Source organism: Mauremys reevesii, linkage group 24, assembly GCF_016161935.1.
Source record: "Mauremys reevesii isolate NIE-2019 linkage group 24, ASM1616193v1, whole genome shotgun sequence".
Classification (NCBI taxonomy): domain Eukaryota; kingdom Metazoa; phylum Chordata; order Testudines; family Geoemydidae; genus Mauremys; species Mauremys reevesii.
This window is the reverse complement of record NC_052646.1, coordinates 5,383,999-5,401,093: the sequence shown is the minus strand read 5'-3', so window position 1 is coordinate 5,401,093 and position 17,095 is coordinate 5,383,999. Positions and strand designations below refer to the sequence as shown.

Here is a 17,095-nt window from a genome sequence, read left to right as displayed (position 1 = left end):
TATTATGGCGTCATGAAACGAAAGAGCTTGGGATTTAAGTGGCAGATAGTGTGGTCAATGTACCACACGCACTAGTAGCTCAAGACTGAGGTAAGAGACAGTGAGGAGCAGTCAGTATTAGCACAGTGTCATTCTCTCTCTCACACACACTTACCAGTTCTAACCATGGCACGATGCAGTTGCTGTGGAAGAAGTGATTGCACGGTAACTGTCGAACCTGCTCTGCTACTGTATAGTCTTCTTTACACACAGGACACTCCAAACCTGTATCTGCAGGACAGATTCATACAGGGAATGGGTTAGCACGCTGGACACAGCAGAGACCTGTTTGCACGGCCTTAATCCACACTGGGCCCAATTACAACAGCCAAACCCTTACCAAAACGGGCCATCAAATGCCACATTCACTTACTGATCTCAGCTGATTTCTCCCAGAGGGATGCAGACAGGAGAACTCAAGCTGGGGAACAGTGATCAGTTGTTGAAGAGATGCATGGCTGAGTTTGCAGATGTGAGGAAATGATGGAGGATGGATTGGTTTTTTGTTTAGGTCTCCCGTGCATGGCACAATTGGGAGATATTTTATCCAGAGTGCCCTACCCATTGCCGACAGTAACTGAGAACAGGTACCGGACACCCCGCACTGATAAACAGAGAATAAATGGGGGGGGGGGGCGATTCAGCACAGGAAAGGGGAGAGGAAAGGTCCTATAGATGGGGAGGAGGAGTTTAGAACTAAGGAAGGAGGGTCTGAGCTGGATAGTGGTTTCTAGTTCTGTCAATGGGATTACTCACAGGGGTGAAGTTACACAGTGTAGGATCGAGCCCTAGAGCAGTAAATTTCTCAAATGCCTTTGCCATTATTTTATTGACTTTTTATGGCCTTGGCGAGTCCATTTTCAAATTTTATTTTTATTATAACTTTTGTTTTTATAGTTACTGTTTCCTGATGGCTGGACTCCAATACATACATGGGAGGGGAGAACATTCAGTGACTTTAATGGCTCGCAGTCTGCTTTATATTTGATGTTGGGGCCGCAATGGACTTTTTTACATAGTTAATGCTCTGCAAAGTGCTATTAAAGACCTTCCAATATAGGGCCTTGGGGACTACACAGCCTCTAGTGGATGCTAACATTTACCAGGCTGGCACAAAAGATGACCGATAATGAAAATCAAACTAAGGGCATTTTACTTGTCTAATAAACTCACTCGCGTAGGACAGTGCCAACACCACCAACACAAGAACTAGGGGGTCACCCAACGAAATCAAAAACAAACATAAGAAAGTACTTCTTCACCCAACGCACAGTCAACCTGTGGAACTCACTGCCAGGGGATGTTGTGAAGGCCGAAACTATAACGCAGTTCAAAAAAAAGAACGAGGTAAGTTCATGGAGGATAGGTCCATCTTGGCTAATAGCCAAGATGGTCAGGGATGCACCTCCATGCTCTCAGTGTCCCTAGTCTCTGCCAAAAGCTGAGAGTGGATGATGGGGATGGATCACTCACAATTACCTGTTCTGTTCATTCCATGTGAAGCAAGTGGCATTGACCACTGTTAGAAGACAGGATATGGGCTAGATGGACCATTGATCTGACCCAGTTATGGCTGTTCTTATGTTAATTTTGCAATGCTGCTATGGAATTAGGATTAGTGATTCTTCCTCTCCAGGAAAAAGAGCATGTTGGCTACACGGCAATCCCAATTTTGACACTGAGAGCTGCTCTCCCGGCACCACTAGTGCTGCACTGACACTGCAACTCCAGCCCCAAAACCACATTTCCTAGCTTGTGTCCTTTGCCAGCAGAGACACTGAACCTGCCACATTAATTCCCGACTCAGTTGCCTGGTAGCACAACAGATGCTCAGCGAGCTCACAGACACAGGGCAGACTCTGCTGTTGCTTTGCATGAGATATTATAATATGGAGATACACGCTCCTCTTCAGTCTCCATAAATGAGACTAAAACTCGTGCATATAAAAAGATCCAGACAAAAACAGATACCATGGAAACAGATTTTTTTTTTTTTGGTAAATGCGTCTTCAAAACAATTTTAGTTTCAGGGAACACATTAGCTTATAGGGGGAAAAGAATCCAGACTGCGACTTTGTGAGTCACACACGCCTGCAAACACACTAAACAAAAACAAAAAAAGAAAAAACCCACAAAAACACACCACACGTTGCTGAACCAACTGTGAAACCGTGAGTACTCATGAAACACACACAACTCTTTGCTGTCAGTTATGTCAAAGGAACCTGTGATCCTTACACCCACATTTTAAGAGGATTTAGGGGCAGTTCGGTAGGAATCTGTTCAAAGTTGTATTTACCAGCTAAGAAAGGAGAAGTGACATGCAACCCCCCCTTGGATCTGATAAACAGAAGGCGATAACATCAAACATGAATAGAAGAGGTAAGTTAAAAGTAGAGCAGCAACAGCTCAAATAAGCAAAAGGCGTGTTTCTGATGACTGGATAAATGCAACATACCACATGCACCACGCAGCCCAAAGGCTTGACTTTACCAACCAATGCCTGCTACTCATACAATTCAGACCATTTTAGCTTTTGGGAGGGCAACTGAGATAAGGGATCAAAGCAGGCCCACCTCTGGAGTCAGGGTAGCCCGAGTCGTCAGCAGAACCTCCAGAACTAAAAAGCACAATCCTCTATTGCCTGAGCTGAGTGACTCATCTAGATGGTGGACCAGATGTTAGAGGGTGCACACAACACACTACTGAATGGGAGGTAGCAGGCAGTGGTGGAGGCAAAGAGTCTAATCATTAACATAGGGAAGCTTAAGTCAGAAAAGCCTTAGGAACCTATGGATGAGCACTAGTGTGGATCTAGCAATGCATCCAAATGGTAGAAGACACACAGCAGGACGGCAAGCATTATCAGACATGGGAAGACCGACCAGATAGTGGATTTAACCCACCGACTTGTTCCTGAGTTACTGTCACTGTTGGAAGAGAGGTGATCTTCTCTTTGTCAGCTGGGGGCGGTCCTGTGTTTTCCAACTGTCCTAAAAGCTGCAAGGGAATGACAAACACACCATGTTTTAGAACACAACACAGCCTTGTCTTGTGGAATACTTCTCATTCAAGCTATGCCTCCACACTACTCCACCACATTAACCAGGCCAGGGACGGAGCTGCACCATAAAATGTATGCTAGTCACTCGCTACAGGATAGAGAGGTTTTCAGACGGCATCTGACGTTAAATGGATGCAGGTAGGCTGCATCTGGCAGAAACTGCAGAGGAGAAGGCTCTCTGACCACAGCAGGGAGCCAGTGCTGTATGAGCAGGGTGGGGAGGAGAAGAAAAAACCAAGAGACAGGCTGGAGGGAATGGGAGGAGGATACTGGACTGAAAGGGAGTTGACAGAGGTGTCTCTCTCAGGACTGGTTGGAAAAAAAAAATTGTGCAGCCCGGTGGTGGGAGAACAGAGAAGACACAGTGTTCTGCTGCGCTTGGACAGGACATGAAGAGAGAGAGGAGAGAGAAAGTGGTCCCACTCTAGCCCAGTAATGACACCACAATAAAATGACAGAGGTGATATCGACCTGAGCGGCACCTGTCACTCGCCCCCTCCAGACACTGGATGGAGGCAGAGTCAAGAGGAGCTGTACGTCCACACAGAAGCCAGACTGCTGCTTGTGGAATAGAGGGGGAGGTGATGTCAGCAAACGGCACCCGATGACCATAATGAGACTCTCTCCAAGCCCCCTCCCCTGGACATGTGGGATGTGGGCTCCTTTGAGGAAGCTGTGATGAAGGAGAGCAAGATGCGTTTGTGAGGCAGTTTGGAAAGCTGTGGCTAGCGGCGAATGACGACAGATGGCCTGCCCGCCATGTTCACAGCAAGATTAACTACCACAAAATGTTCTAGTTGCTCATCTTCTCCAAGACAGGGGAGTCATCGCCCTCCAGAGATTTGGCTCCACTCCCAAGCCAGCCCCTTCTGTCCTCATATTAGCCAAAAAAAAAAAGCTTGTGGGGTGGTGATGGGAAAGGAATTGACCCTATTCTCCCTCAGCCAAGATGCACAGACCCTAGTGGGCAGAAGGCAATTGGTAACTCATAGCTTCAGAAGGCTCTGTAGCTCTCTAGACATAAAAGCTGCATCTGTCTGAACAGGGATCCATGCCGAGAACTGAAATCTTCAACGCAATGCCGGGACTGTCTTTTTGTTGTGCGTTTGTACAGAACCTAGCACAACCGATACCTGGGCGCTACGGTCAGACAAATAAATGATAAGAAGTTAGCTTTGTTATCGTTAAGGTTTGCAGGACTGTTGCAAGGAACTTGCAACCTTCCTAGCAGATAGCGGCACAGCTAGAATTTGCTCTCACAAAAGGCAAGGAGATGAAAATAATATACACTTCAACATCAGCTTTCATATGAAGCCCTCAAAAAGCCTCTGCATTAGCAGTCCAGTAATTAAGCCTCAACGCTGCCCCATTCCCACAAGGAGACAGATATTCCTGTTTTATACAGGGGAAAATAAAGCAGAGAAAGAAGAGATTCACTCAAAGTCTCACAGCCAGTCAGCAGCAGAGCTGGGAACCCAAGTATCCTGACCCGTCTCCCCATCCTCTTTGCTTGTAAAGATGGGCTGGTTCTTAGCAGAGATGAAGCAAAAATGATCAAAACCAATTCCTCCTCCTCTACTCTCGTCCCTGTGAGTGTTCTAGATGATAATTAAAAATAGCTTAAAGCACTAGCAGCCTCACTGCTACCATAATCAGGATCCCCTTGTGCCAAGACATTTGTGGTGGAGTCAGAATGAAGCACTGAGAGCTGCATCAAATTACTACATGCAACCGTAGCGAGGTGTGTTCTCAGACCAGGTACCGAGGAGCCTGAGGTGGGGCTGATGGTTGCAGAACTGTGGATCAGCTGCTCTCAAAATCATTAGCCTCAACAATGATTTAAGGGCTGAAATTAATGCCTTACAGTGAGAGACTAAGAGAGACTGTTTAGCTTATCAAAGAAGATCCAGAGGGGACTTGATGATGCAGTTTAAATACCTTCATGGGTACAGATACTAAAGGGCTCTAGCAGGGAAAGGCGTAACAAGAACCAAAGCCAGACAAATTCAAATTAGAAATAAGGCCTAATTTTTTAAGTGAGAGTAATTAACAATTGGAACAAACCACCAAGGGAAGTGGTGGATTCTTGATGTCTTCAGATCACAACTGGATGCCTTTCTGGAAGAGATGCTTTACTCAAACCAGTTATTGGGCTCCATACAGCCGTAACTGGATGAAATGTTATAGCCTATGCTAAACTGGAGGTCAAACCAGATGATCTAATCATAGAACCATATATCTGTAGGGCTGGAAGGAACATCAAGAAGTCATCAAGTCCAACTTCCTCTGATGAGGCAGGACCATGTAAACCTAGACCATCCCTGACAGGTGTATGTCCAAGCTGTTCTTAAAAACCTCCAACAATGGGGATTACGCAACCTCCCTTGGCAGCCTGTTCCAGAGCCTAACTCCCCTTAGGGTTAGAAAGTTTTCCCTAATATCTAACCTCAATCTCCCTTGCTGCGGATTAAGCCCATTGCTGCTGTTTCTATCTTCAGTGAACATGGAGAACAATTGGTCACAGTCCTCTTTATAAACAGCCTGTAACATATTTGAAAGCTTACCAGGTGCCCCCACACTCTACTTTTCTCAAGAAGAAACATTCCCCTTTTTTTAAAACCTTTCCTTAGAGGTCAGGTTTTCTAAACCTTTATCATTTTTGTCACTCCCCTCCAGACCCTCTCCAATTTGTCCATGTCTTTCCTGAAGCGTGGCACACAGAATTGGACACAGGTCTCCAGCTGAGCCCTCCCCAGTGTCAAATAGAGCAGAACAATTTCCTCCTGTGTCTGACATACACTATTTCTGTTAATACACCCCATAATGATATTCACCCTACTGACTCATATTTAATGCGTGATCCACTAGAACCCCCAAGTCCTTTTCGGCAGTACAACCACCTAGCCAATTATCCCCAATTTTTTAGTTATGCATTTGATTTTTCCTTCTTAAGTGAAGCATTTTGCACTTGTCTTTATTGATTTTCATCTTGTCGAACTCAGACCAGTTCTCCAATTTGTCAGTGTCATCCTGCACTGCGATCCTGTCCTCAAAAGTGGCTGCAACTCCTCCCAGCGTGGTGCCATCTGCAAATTTTATAATTTGTCATCTGCTCCACTCTGTTATCCAATGGTCCTCGCTGGCCTTAAAATCTATGAAAAAGGGATTATCTCTAGAAGGAGGTGAGACTGACAGGAGAGGGAAGTGAAAGATAGAAAAATCTTACTGGCAGAAATCAGAAAGCTTGGGCAGCATGACTGGGTCTCACCCCACATCAGCATACATGCAAATCTTACCTGGGTCACAATAGCATCAAGGCCGCTCTGTCCCCATGCATAGTCACCTGGATTTGAGTGCAGCATTCCACTCCTGCAGATAGGGGCAAACAGTTAAGGGAGCAATTTTGTCAACCTCAATACAGCTCAGACATTTTCTCGCACTGAAATTCAAACAAACACCAGCAGTATTTATATAGCACAACATCTTGTGGGATCCCAGAGATGAAGCCGTTCAGTTGGGTACAGCTCTGACGGCACCAGAGCTGGAGTGCCATTTATCACATAGACAGATTTGCAGCACGACACTTTTATTGCAACGATCTGATCCAAGGTGGTGGTGCTGAACGCTGCTCGCTACTCACCAGGAGAAAGGGTGCTGTGAGCCGGGGATTGCGGAGTTTGCAAAAAACCCTGCGAAGATCTGCTGTATTATTCTGTTAAGAAGAAAAGGTAAAAAACAACAAAAACAAAACAAAAAAACCAAATTGAGCAAACAGGCTAGGAAAAAAACCTAGGCAAGCAACAACATTTTAGTGAGAGAAGGACAGTGAACCACTGGCTCCTCCCAAAATCAACTCTGGGTCCCTCCCTCAGAAAGCCACATTTTTGGTGAGTGTTTGTTGTATATCTTTCCTCCTAGGGTGAGCCAAGACTGCCCAACAGGCAGGAGGAAGGAAGCGTGTTAAAGCAATGCAAACTTCTCCAAGATGGTGCCAGGGGTTGAGAAGGGAAAGCAAAGGGTTGAGATTTCCAGGGCACTGACTCTTTTTCCCCTATCCCGATAGCTCTCATTGCTGTGGGGACGGAGATTAAAGGAGGAGGAAGTGGAGAGTGAAAAATATTCAACTCCGAGTCAATAGTTTTCACTGATTTTGGAGGAGAATATGGGTTTTTAAATGACATGCCCTGGATCCAAGGAGTTATGGGATTTGCAGGTATGGCAAATGAATGAACACTCAGAGTTAAAAACCTGGACCCATGTAAAGGATTTTAGGCACTGCAATACCTAACTAATTTAAGAGCCTAAATCTCATTTTCAAAGGGGATTTAGACACTTAAGAGCAAAAATTCCATCAACTGTCAACAGGATTTGGTTCCTACGTGTAAATAAATCCCTTTTGAAAATGAGATTTAGGCTCCTAAATCAGTTTGGCACTGCAACACTGAGCCCAGCGATGCAGAAACACCTTTAAAAATCTGGGCCCTAGTCTCTAGGGCAGTGGTCCCCAACCTTTTTCATCTGGCGGGCACGAGACGACGAGCCACGGAGCACTGTGGCGGCGGCGGAGCATCCGCCGAAATTCCACCAAGTGGCAACGTCGATAGGCATCACCGCCGAAATGCCGTCAACAAACTGCGTCATCCAGAGGCATCGCTGCTGAAATACCACTGAAAATTGGAGGCATTTCAGCGGCGATGCCTCTGGATGACGCAGCTTGTCGGCGGCATTTCAGCGGATTCTTGTCCGCCGGCCAGTACGCGGGCGCACTTAGACGCCCCGGCGGGTACCATGGTGCCCACGGGCACTGCGTTGGGGACCCCCTGCTCTAGGGATACTCAACAGATCAAAGCCAGTCTTCCTGCACCTGCCGCAGCACCAGATGCAGGACCAAGACCCCTTATTGTATTAGCTCTCAGCATCCACTGGGCCGAGCACACTCCCATCCGGGAGGTCAGGAGCCAAAGAGATTATTCCAATCCCTTCTCTCCTCCATAGCACCAGTCCTCCCTGCCTCCCCAAACAAGAGCTCTCGTACCTCCCGCAGCATGCCCCGCGACCGCAGGGGCAGCCCCTTCCCTTAACGAACGTCCCATGGCCCCTTAATGGTTCCTGGCTTGAGGCTGTGCTCAGGAACGAGCGGCAGGGAGAGTGGGTTAGGATGGAAATAAGAAGGGGGATTCCCCGCTGATGAACACAGTGCCAATTTGGGACTTTGTCTAGGTAAGCACTCTGACCCAATACTCCCGCTCAAGGACCCGCCCCATGCCCAAGGCCTTAAGAATTAAGACGACTGCGGGCCCAACGCCACAATCTAATGGGAGGGCATCACACTGCCGTGCAGGGGTTTGGAGGTCACGACTCGTCTCTGTCCTTGTTCCCAGACTGGTAGCACTACTGGGGCACCCCAGAAGCAGTGGGTCCAACGCCTCTCTTTAGCAACCCCAATTCTGGAGGGGCCCCAACAGGCTTTACAAAGGACCCAGTCATCCACAGGGGGTAGGGGGATGAGTCTGCTGAGGGGTAAGGGTCTGGGAAGCCTGGCGGCTCAAGCAGGAGGGAGGCCCGAGAGAAGCCGCGATAAGTAGACTGAAAGTCTCGGCACTTACCCTTCAATAGCAGGAGACCTGTCTGGACGTGAGCTGCCCCGGGATCTGTACCTCCGCGTCATGGGCAGCCGCGGGGGCCTGCTTGGTCCCCAGAGATCCGCATGTGCTTGGTGGCCCCTTTCGTTGTCTCGGCTGTCTTGATCCAGCGAGCTGCTGCTCAGAAACGGTCGGAAGTCTGGGAATAACATCGTGTGGTCCAGGTGGTCCCAAAGCTGTTGAGAAGCCAAGACACGCACAACACACACGCCCAGGCTGTTAGGGCAGGAAAGGAAGACCTGCTTTAAATACAGCTCCAGAGGGACTGGATGGGTCAAGGGATCAGTAGCGGACATGGGATCTCTCTCCTCTTGATCATTGGCTTGATTCTAACGTAGGTCGATAGACTGAAAGCTGTTGCCACTTGATGGTGGCTCACGTTCAGTAGCCCATGGAATGAGCAGGGAGGGGAGGATACCACACCTAGGGAGACAGACACCCCCACCACGCCCCTTGTTACTAGCCTCAGCAGAGGCCAGGACTGACTAGGCCACAGAAACCCCCCCAGGGCAGAACAGAGGCTCAGGATGAGAGCAGCATAAGGACACCAACACTGCTGGTATCTCTTCTAGGGTTAGACAGAGGACTACAATCTCCGAGGCTGCAAATCTGGACTCTTTCTCCAGTGTGATGGATTTTAAGATTACTTCTAGACCAAAAGGTGAGGCTTCTTCTGTTCCAATGGAGACAGGACCCAGAGAGGAAAATATCGGCTGCTCGTAAATGCAGGGCTAAACAGCAGAGGAGCTGTGGTTTTCTAAAGGCCCTTTAGAAATGAACGGTATAGCAGTGACAAGTGTTAGTCTGACATCCCTGGAGACTGACAGTCTATTCCCAGAGCAGGTACTGCCAGGGCAGAACAAGTTTTCACACACACAGCTAGCTCCCTGCCCTACCTGTATCCCCGTAGTGCCTAGAGACTCCATACAAGATCAGCTGCCAGGTGCTGTACAGACACCCAGTAAGCGCCACGTGTTGTAAGCTCTTTGTGGCAATGCTGTCTACGCAGACAGACAAAAGGCTTGGCGGGAAAACAGGCACAGAGAAGGGAAGTGAATTGTCCAAGATCATATAGCAGGTCTGCTGAGTCCCAGTCCAGCGCTCTACCCACTAGGCCATGCTGCCTCTCTGATAAGTAATCAGGGACTCACTACACAGCAGGTCCCAACCGGCAGAGATCAGCAGTGGCCAGAAGCCATTGCTACCCAGCAGGGGATATTCTGCATGTCAGCAGTCTGAAAAGGCCGACCCCACTGACAAATAACGGACTCCATCTACGCAGGCTATTGTGGGCTGCAGGCTACAGATTACCTCTGGGTTCGTGCCTTTGAAGCTACAATTGCTGGGACAGAAAAATCCTCAGTGTACTGCAAAATGGGGCAGCAGGGTTATGCCAAGCCTGGGGAACCGGACAGAAGGAGGCAGCAGGGCTGCTATAACCAAGGAGTTGGTTAATTAAGAGCCGCCTTTCGGGAAAACTTTGTAAAACGTCAAGCAGAGCAGGGTGCGGGGGGAGGAAACAAAGTCATCCTAAGAAAAGCAATTTCGCAAATTTAGATTGTTTGCCAGACATTCTCTGGGAACCATGGCAACCAGCTTAATTTAGCCCAAACTAATCAGGTGCATCACCCCCAATTAGACTAATTTGTTGATTCTTTCCTGGCAGATTTATGCACAGCTATCAAAGTAGACTACATGTTTGTTTTAGTAACTTACATAGCACTCCTCATACTTAGCCAGAATGGAGCTAAATGCAGTTCTCAAAGCCCTGGGCTAGTGGGTGTTAGCATAGTCTAGCCGGTAAGAGCACTGGACTGGGACTCTGGAGACAGGGGTTCTAATCCTGGCTCTGCCATTGGCTCAGTGTGTGACCTTGGGCAAGTCACTTTAACTTCTCTGTGCCTCAGTTTCCCCATCTGTACTTACCTTCTTTTTAAAGTGCTTTAACAGCTATGGGGGAAAACAGGTAATAACATTATAGGTGCCTCTGGCAAAGAGGGGGTGAGGAAAGGAAGGAACAGCTGAAAAAGGCTAGGGGAGAACTAATCTAAGCCTTGCATCTAACCTTCAAATCAGCTGCAGAGGGGCCGTGGTGGATACACATAGGGAGGTAACACCAGGCCATGGAAGTCTCATGTTCAGCCAGTTCCAGATGGAACCTCGGTGCATCAAAGAGACGGAATGAACACGATTGCCTTGGACGGACTCACAGAGAAATGGTCGCTCATGTGTTCTTCCCATCAGCTGACAAAGGTCCAGGGAGAAAGTAGCTGTTCTTTTTCCTTCGTGACCGTGCAGCAGAATATTTATTTGCTTTTCTGCCAACGGTAGGGGAGAGCTGCAATGCTTCCGCTCCTTTCACTGCACTAGGTTTACTGATCGAATGGGTAAAACTAAAGCATTTTGTTTTAACACCGATGAAAAAAGAAGTCTTGATGGGATATGGGGGAGGAGAGGTTTCTGGTGGGTAGAGCAGAGGACGAAAAGCTAAGCCTCCATAACATCTGTTGCTCATTGTGTGACATTGGGAAAGCCACACCGCCTCCCCGTGCCTCTATTTCTCCATCTGCAAAATGGGGATTAAGCCTCCCTCGCGGAGGGCGATGTGAATCAGCATGTGACTAATTAGCATTAGATCTGAAATCCTCCAACGCCAGGTTCCATAGAAACAGAAGAGCACGTTTTGCTCTTAGCTAGGACAACCGGCTTGGAAACAGGTTGCTGAGTTCAGACCACAGACAACAGCTGTGGTGATAATGGCCAATCGTCTAGGTCAGACAGTGCAACGTATTTTGTAGGACCCACTGATATGTTTAAGCCCAGCTTTCTGGCCGACAACAAACAGTAGCCTGTTCATTCTGCAACAGGTGAGCTGGCTCATTAAGCGAAACTGGGCTCAGCTCTCCAGATCCGGTCCAGGAGCTCCCTGTTGGGCCCACTGAGAGGGTGCGGCAGCACCTGAAGGGCTAAAAAGGTCATTGAGAAGTCAGAATAGGGGAATCAGGCAGGGGAGGAGAGCTGCTGGGGAGATGGGGGTTCCTGGGAGAAAGCTAAGACAGGGGAGCAGCACATGGGGTTTGCTGGCTGGTGTTCCCAAGCCAGAGGGCCAAAGGCAGGGGGAGCAGCAGAGGGAGCTACCTGCTGGCTCTACGCCAGAGCCAAGGGCCGGAGAGGGCGGAAGGCAGGGGGAGCAGGAGCGCGGCTTACCCGCTGACATCTTGCTGGAGAGCTGGACCCTGAGGAAGGGAGAGCGGGGCTGGGAGAGCGAGGGATGCTCCCAGCAGAGAGGCTGGGGGAGTTCCTGCTGGGAAAAGCAGGGTTGCACCCCAAAAGGATGGGCAGGGTTTCTGCCCCAACAGAAGGAAAGGACAGCTGTGACGGAAGATGCTGGGGTAGGATAAGAACAAGGACTAGACGCACTGGCGTGAGACAGACTATAATTTCGGGACATTTGTTACAGACTATTTGCACAACCATTTTGTAATAAAATACCTCCCCGCTTGGGGGCCAGTTTAATTAAGAGCCTGAAGTGGAGTCCTCTGAGTTACCCAAGAGGGAAACTGAGGCAAGGAGCCACGTGCAGGGCTGCCCAGGAGGGGACTCACTTGTTTATACCACCACCAGTGCATGCTCCATTCGCTCACACACCTGCTGCTTTTGCTGCCGAAACCCACCTGTTCCTTTACTAAACTGAACAGCTGTCGGTTCCGTGACAACCCCTTAGGTAAGCCGAGACGCTCGGCTCAGGTGTGCTATTTGCATAGGACACGAGCTTTCGGGGTAGTTGATGAAATTATGCAGTGCAATCAGCTCGATTTCCTTGCCTTTTCACCCGCTTGCAGGAAAGAAGTGGGGCGTATAGAGACAGTCATGAAGCAAGGGAATCTCCCCGTTCTCCTCTCCTGGACCTCTGACGGCATCGTTCAGAACGGAAAGCGCTAACTTGCAATCTTAGGCTGCAAAACCAGTTTTGTTTTATTGCATTTTTAGAAAGCCTCTTCGTGATTAAACAAGCCTGCGATTCAAAATAGCTCAGTCAGTAGTAACTGATGCTCTGTTACTATGAGGGCACAGAAGGTTTTATAAGATTTTTATGAAAGATTTCAGAATGCGCAAGCAAGCAGTGTCAGACAACAGAGCTACCTGTATGAAGCGGGAGCAGTGGGAATTTACACTGGATATACCAGTGTCAGGTGATCTAGACACATCACTATAAAATGACATTAGAAACAGCTGCATTTTGAGATGTATCAAAAGAATCAGATGCTACAGAACATATCGTACAACGGAAATAGAATAATCTCAACATATTTACTATTCACATTTTACTGACACCTCATCAGCCTGGGGTATGAGTGGAAAACTGCAGCTTTATTTTGTGCATCTGAGTAGCTCGGTGTACAAGATCTTTATGCCTACTAGTTCAACCCGGCATCAGAGGCCGAGGGGAAGGAGAAGAAACAAAAATAAAATCAAGATTATGATCTGCTTTGTGATTCACCAAACACACGCCCCAGAATCAGAACTGAGCAGGAACTTTTGCTGAACAGAATGCAGCTACGCTCGCCTGCAATCCTGCCAAGAGCAAAAGCTCATTAGTAACACTAATCTTAATACGTCCATCGCGTCTTTCATCTTGAACATCCCAAAGCTCTGTGTGAACTGTCACACAAAATACAAGCAAAGATCACTTTGCTCACCGTCACTGCTGGAGTAGACCACGGCAGTTTAATAGCACACAGTGATGGTTTCATTTAGATGAATGCTATATCCAGCGGAAATGCAGAGGGGAATTGAGGCCATGCGAGCTTACAGTGGCACAACAGAGTCGCTGTTAGATCACTCGTGAAGGTGCTCTATGCCGTGGGCGAGAGCTCTCCCGCCGACATAACTGAACCACCTCCGACGAGCAGCGGTAGCTGTGTCGATGGGAGCGCGTCTCCCGCCGACAGAGCGCTGTCCATAACTTACGTCACTGAGAGGGGTGTTCTTTCACATCTCTGAGTGACATAAGTTACACTGACAAACGTGGTAGTGTAGACACAGCCTCAGATATGCAGATTGTAATTGATTAATTGATTGTAAGATGATTAATTGCATGGAACAGTTTCCATATTAGGAGAAATTAAAAGGCCTGGGACTGTTCAGCTTAGAAAAGAGATGACTGCGGGGAGGGGGAGGGAGGATAGGATAGAGATCTATAAAATCATGACTAGTGTGGAGAAAGTGAATAGGGAAGTGTTATTTACCCCTTTGCATAACACAAGATCCCAGGGTCACCCCATAAATTAACAGGCAGCAGGTTTCAAACAAACAAAAGGAAGTGTTTCTTCACCCAACGCACATTCAACCTGTGGAACTCATTGCCAAGGGATGTTGTGAAGGCCAAACTATAACAGGGTTCAAAAAAGAATTAGATAAGTTGATGGAGGATAGATCCATCAATGGCTATTAGCCAAGATGGCCAAGGATGCAACCCCATGCTTTGGGTATCCCTAGACATCTGACTGCCGGATGCTGGGACTGGATAACAGGAGACGGATCACTTGCTAATTGCCCCTGTTCTGTTCATTCCCTCCAAAGCACCTGGCACTGGCCACTGTCAGAAGAGAGGATACTGGACTAGATAGACCCAGTATGCCTGTTCTTATGTTTTTATCTTCTTCTGTCTCCTAATACTCCTGCCAGCGAGAGATGACTGGACAAGGCCCCTTTTGGGTCCCATCACCGCTGTTCGTTGCTACATGTGGGGGAAAGAAGGGAATTGTGGTAGATGCACCCGAGATCATGCCTCTTTCACTCCCTCTGCATCTGCTGCCCCTCTCCTTGCACGATTATCTGCTTTGAGCCTTTGTCCTGTCATGCTGTGTACTTGGAACTGTTCTGTTCGCATGTGCCAAGCCATCAACTTCAAAGCCCTCCTCAAAACCCACCATGTTCATGAAGCCTCCTACAGAGAGCTCCTTAAAGATTACAGGTGAAATCCTGGCCCAGCCGTAGTCAATGGCAAAACTCTCGTGTACTGGGACCAAAATTTCACCCAAGGTCACACTGTACCTTCTTGTGTGTGCCTGAGATGAGAGCAGAGATTCCATCTGTTCTGTAAAGGAGCGTGCCTCTACTCAACAAACAAACAAACAAAAAAGCTCTCATCTAGCATGGCTTACGACAACACATTCAGGGTTTGAGACTGCTATCTGCTGGAAAGCAAATAAGTCAGTCACAGATCAATCCCCTCCGCCTATCAGTGTGTTCCTAGACATGCTTTCAAGACATGCATTCCCTGAATGTAAATTTCCATTCAAAAAAATTGCTAAAATCCAAACTAGATTTTTTGCTCAGCTAAGGGTATAAAAATATAAACCTTAAAAAAAAAAATAGTCAGCATTAAAAGCAAACTCACCTCTGCAAACTGTGTGGATGGACTGTCGTCTATTCCACTGCCACTACCATCTAGAAAACTGAGGAGAAAAAACAGACTAGTCAGAGCCGGTTGTTGCTTTCAAAAATAAGCTCCCCCTTCTGGGGGTTAAATATAGACAGAAGCCAGTGTGAGCCAGACTCTCTATAAGGAACAAGACAAGGCTCCCATGCGGGCAAACGTGGTACATGAGTTCCTTTGTGGAAGGAATTAATCTATATATAAAACACAGTGTCAGCTCGGAGGGGAAATGCAGGTAAAGCTGATGCGCCTGCTGAAAGAATAACGTGACTCTACAGCGCACCAATTTAGGTTTCCCTTGTATGGAAAAAATATGCAAGATGTTTTAGAGAGGCTCCAGTTTGGAGGAAGCCAGTTCACAAGAGAGTCACTGAACAGCGGTATAAATACATTTCCCTCGGGTTGCTAGATTAACATTTGTGCTTCACTGTAGCTGTTTATTTGCCGTTCAGAGCAGCTCACTGGTTTATCTTGGACATTTGGCACTTTGTCCCCTCCCATAAAACTCCCTCACCTCACCTCCTAAACTGAAACTGAAAGCGTCCCGTGCTTAGCTCTGCAATACAAACCATGTCATTTTGCAGAGTTTGTTCAGGGAATGGTGAAAGGGCTACTCGGTTCCAAGGCAAACATTCCTAACCACAGAGCCAAGCAAAAACATTGGGCTTCAGAGAGTTGTTACATTTTCATGTTCATTTGTTAACTGTGAGGAATATCTGCGTTCAAAAGGGACAGTGACTCACATCTTTCCAGTGAAACATGTTACATGGCTTTCCTGCTTTGGGAGCCCTGAGATATCAGACTTTAGTTACCACTCCCACTCCAAATAGCACAACTTTCTCAGCAGTGGCTCAGGACTGAATATAGTAAGTGCCAGACTAGCACATTTTTCAGTCCCTAGTTGTTTGTAGGCAGCGTGTTCGACTGGATAAAGAACTGGACTGTGAATCAAGAGAGCTGGCTTCTATTTCTGGCTTTGCTACCAAATCGCTGTGACTCCTTAGGCACAGTCCCTCAATTTCCTCTTTCATAAGACGCGGAAATCAATGGATGAAAACTGCTAATTGTCATTTAAATCCTGACAACTAGCACATTAGAAGGAGCAGAGTGTCAGGATACATAGTCTGCTTTATGCAATCAGAGGAAAGGTGGAGTCTTGTTCAAACACGATTAATCAGCCCTGTTTAATCAACTAACACACAAAATAAAGTTCTACCCGTCTCCGAAGAGCTCACCAATACAAAACATCTTTGAAATAGGCACCATATAATGAGTTACACCATCATTACTATTAAGTGGAATATTAAATCAAGCCATATTATAATGGCATTAGACCAAGATTTTGCTCCACCTAAAACTTGGTCAGGATTTATGTGGCAAATCAACGTTCCATCTCGCCTACGTTTTTGCCAGAGGAGTGCTAAATTAGTACCTAGTGATGCTACCCACCACCACCAAATTAGTTTCCATTAAAAAAATAGCAGCAGCTCTATAGTGCTCTGTATGTTCAAATATTAATCAGTCCCAACAACCCTATTAAATATTATCCCCGTTTTAAAGTTTGAGAACTTGAAGCAGAGGCACGAGGTGACTTTCTTGCGGCCACAAAGGGAGTCTGTGTCAGAGCAACGCACTCGAGTTCTAATCCTGACCCCCCCAGTTCCAGACTTAGACAGTTACTCTTAATTATAGCAGCCCATAAGAAAGAAGCAGTAGTGTGGGAAAAGTTATAGCATCAATATGGCTTCTGCTGAGCTTTGCTAATAGACAGGAGGGATGATCTAGTGCAGAGTTGGGCAAACTACAGTCCGCGGGCCACATCTGGCCCGCAGGACTGTCCTGCCTGGCCCTTGAGCTCCCAGCGGGGAGGCGAGCTCCCGGCCTCTCCCCTGCTGTCTCTCCTCCCCC

At 47.5% G+C, this 17,095-nt stretch overlaps 1 protein-coding gene across 1 annotated transcript in view; it reads right to left on the bottom strand.

Moving 5' to 3' along the window:
* Nucleotides 1-17,095, bottom strand: part of RNF115 (ring finger protein 115) — a 40,382-nt gene that overhangs the window by 5,504 nt on the left and 17,783 nt on the right. Inside the window, exons 3-8 of the mRNA XM_039513121.1 lie at nt 15,149-15,206; nt 8,710-8,921; nt 6,744-6,815; nt 6,400-6,472; nt 2,946-3,039; nt 155-270 (exon numbers count right to left, since the gene is read on the bottom strand). Coding sequence (XP_039369055.1) covers nt 155-270; nt 2,946-3,039; nt 6,400-6,472; nt 6,744-6,815; nt 8,710-8,921; nt 15,149-15,206 — 625 coding nt within the window. The remainder of the gene's footprint in view (nt 1-154; nt 271-2,945; nt 3,040-6,399; nt 6,473-6,743; nt 6,816-8,709; nt 8,922-15,148; nt 15,207-17,095) is intronic.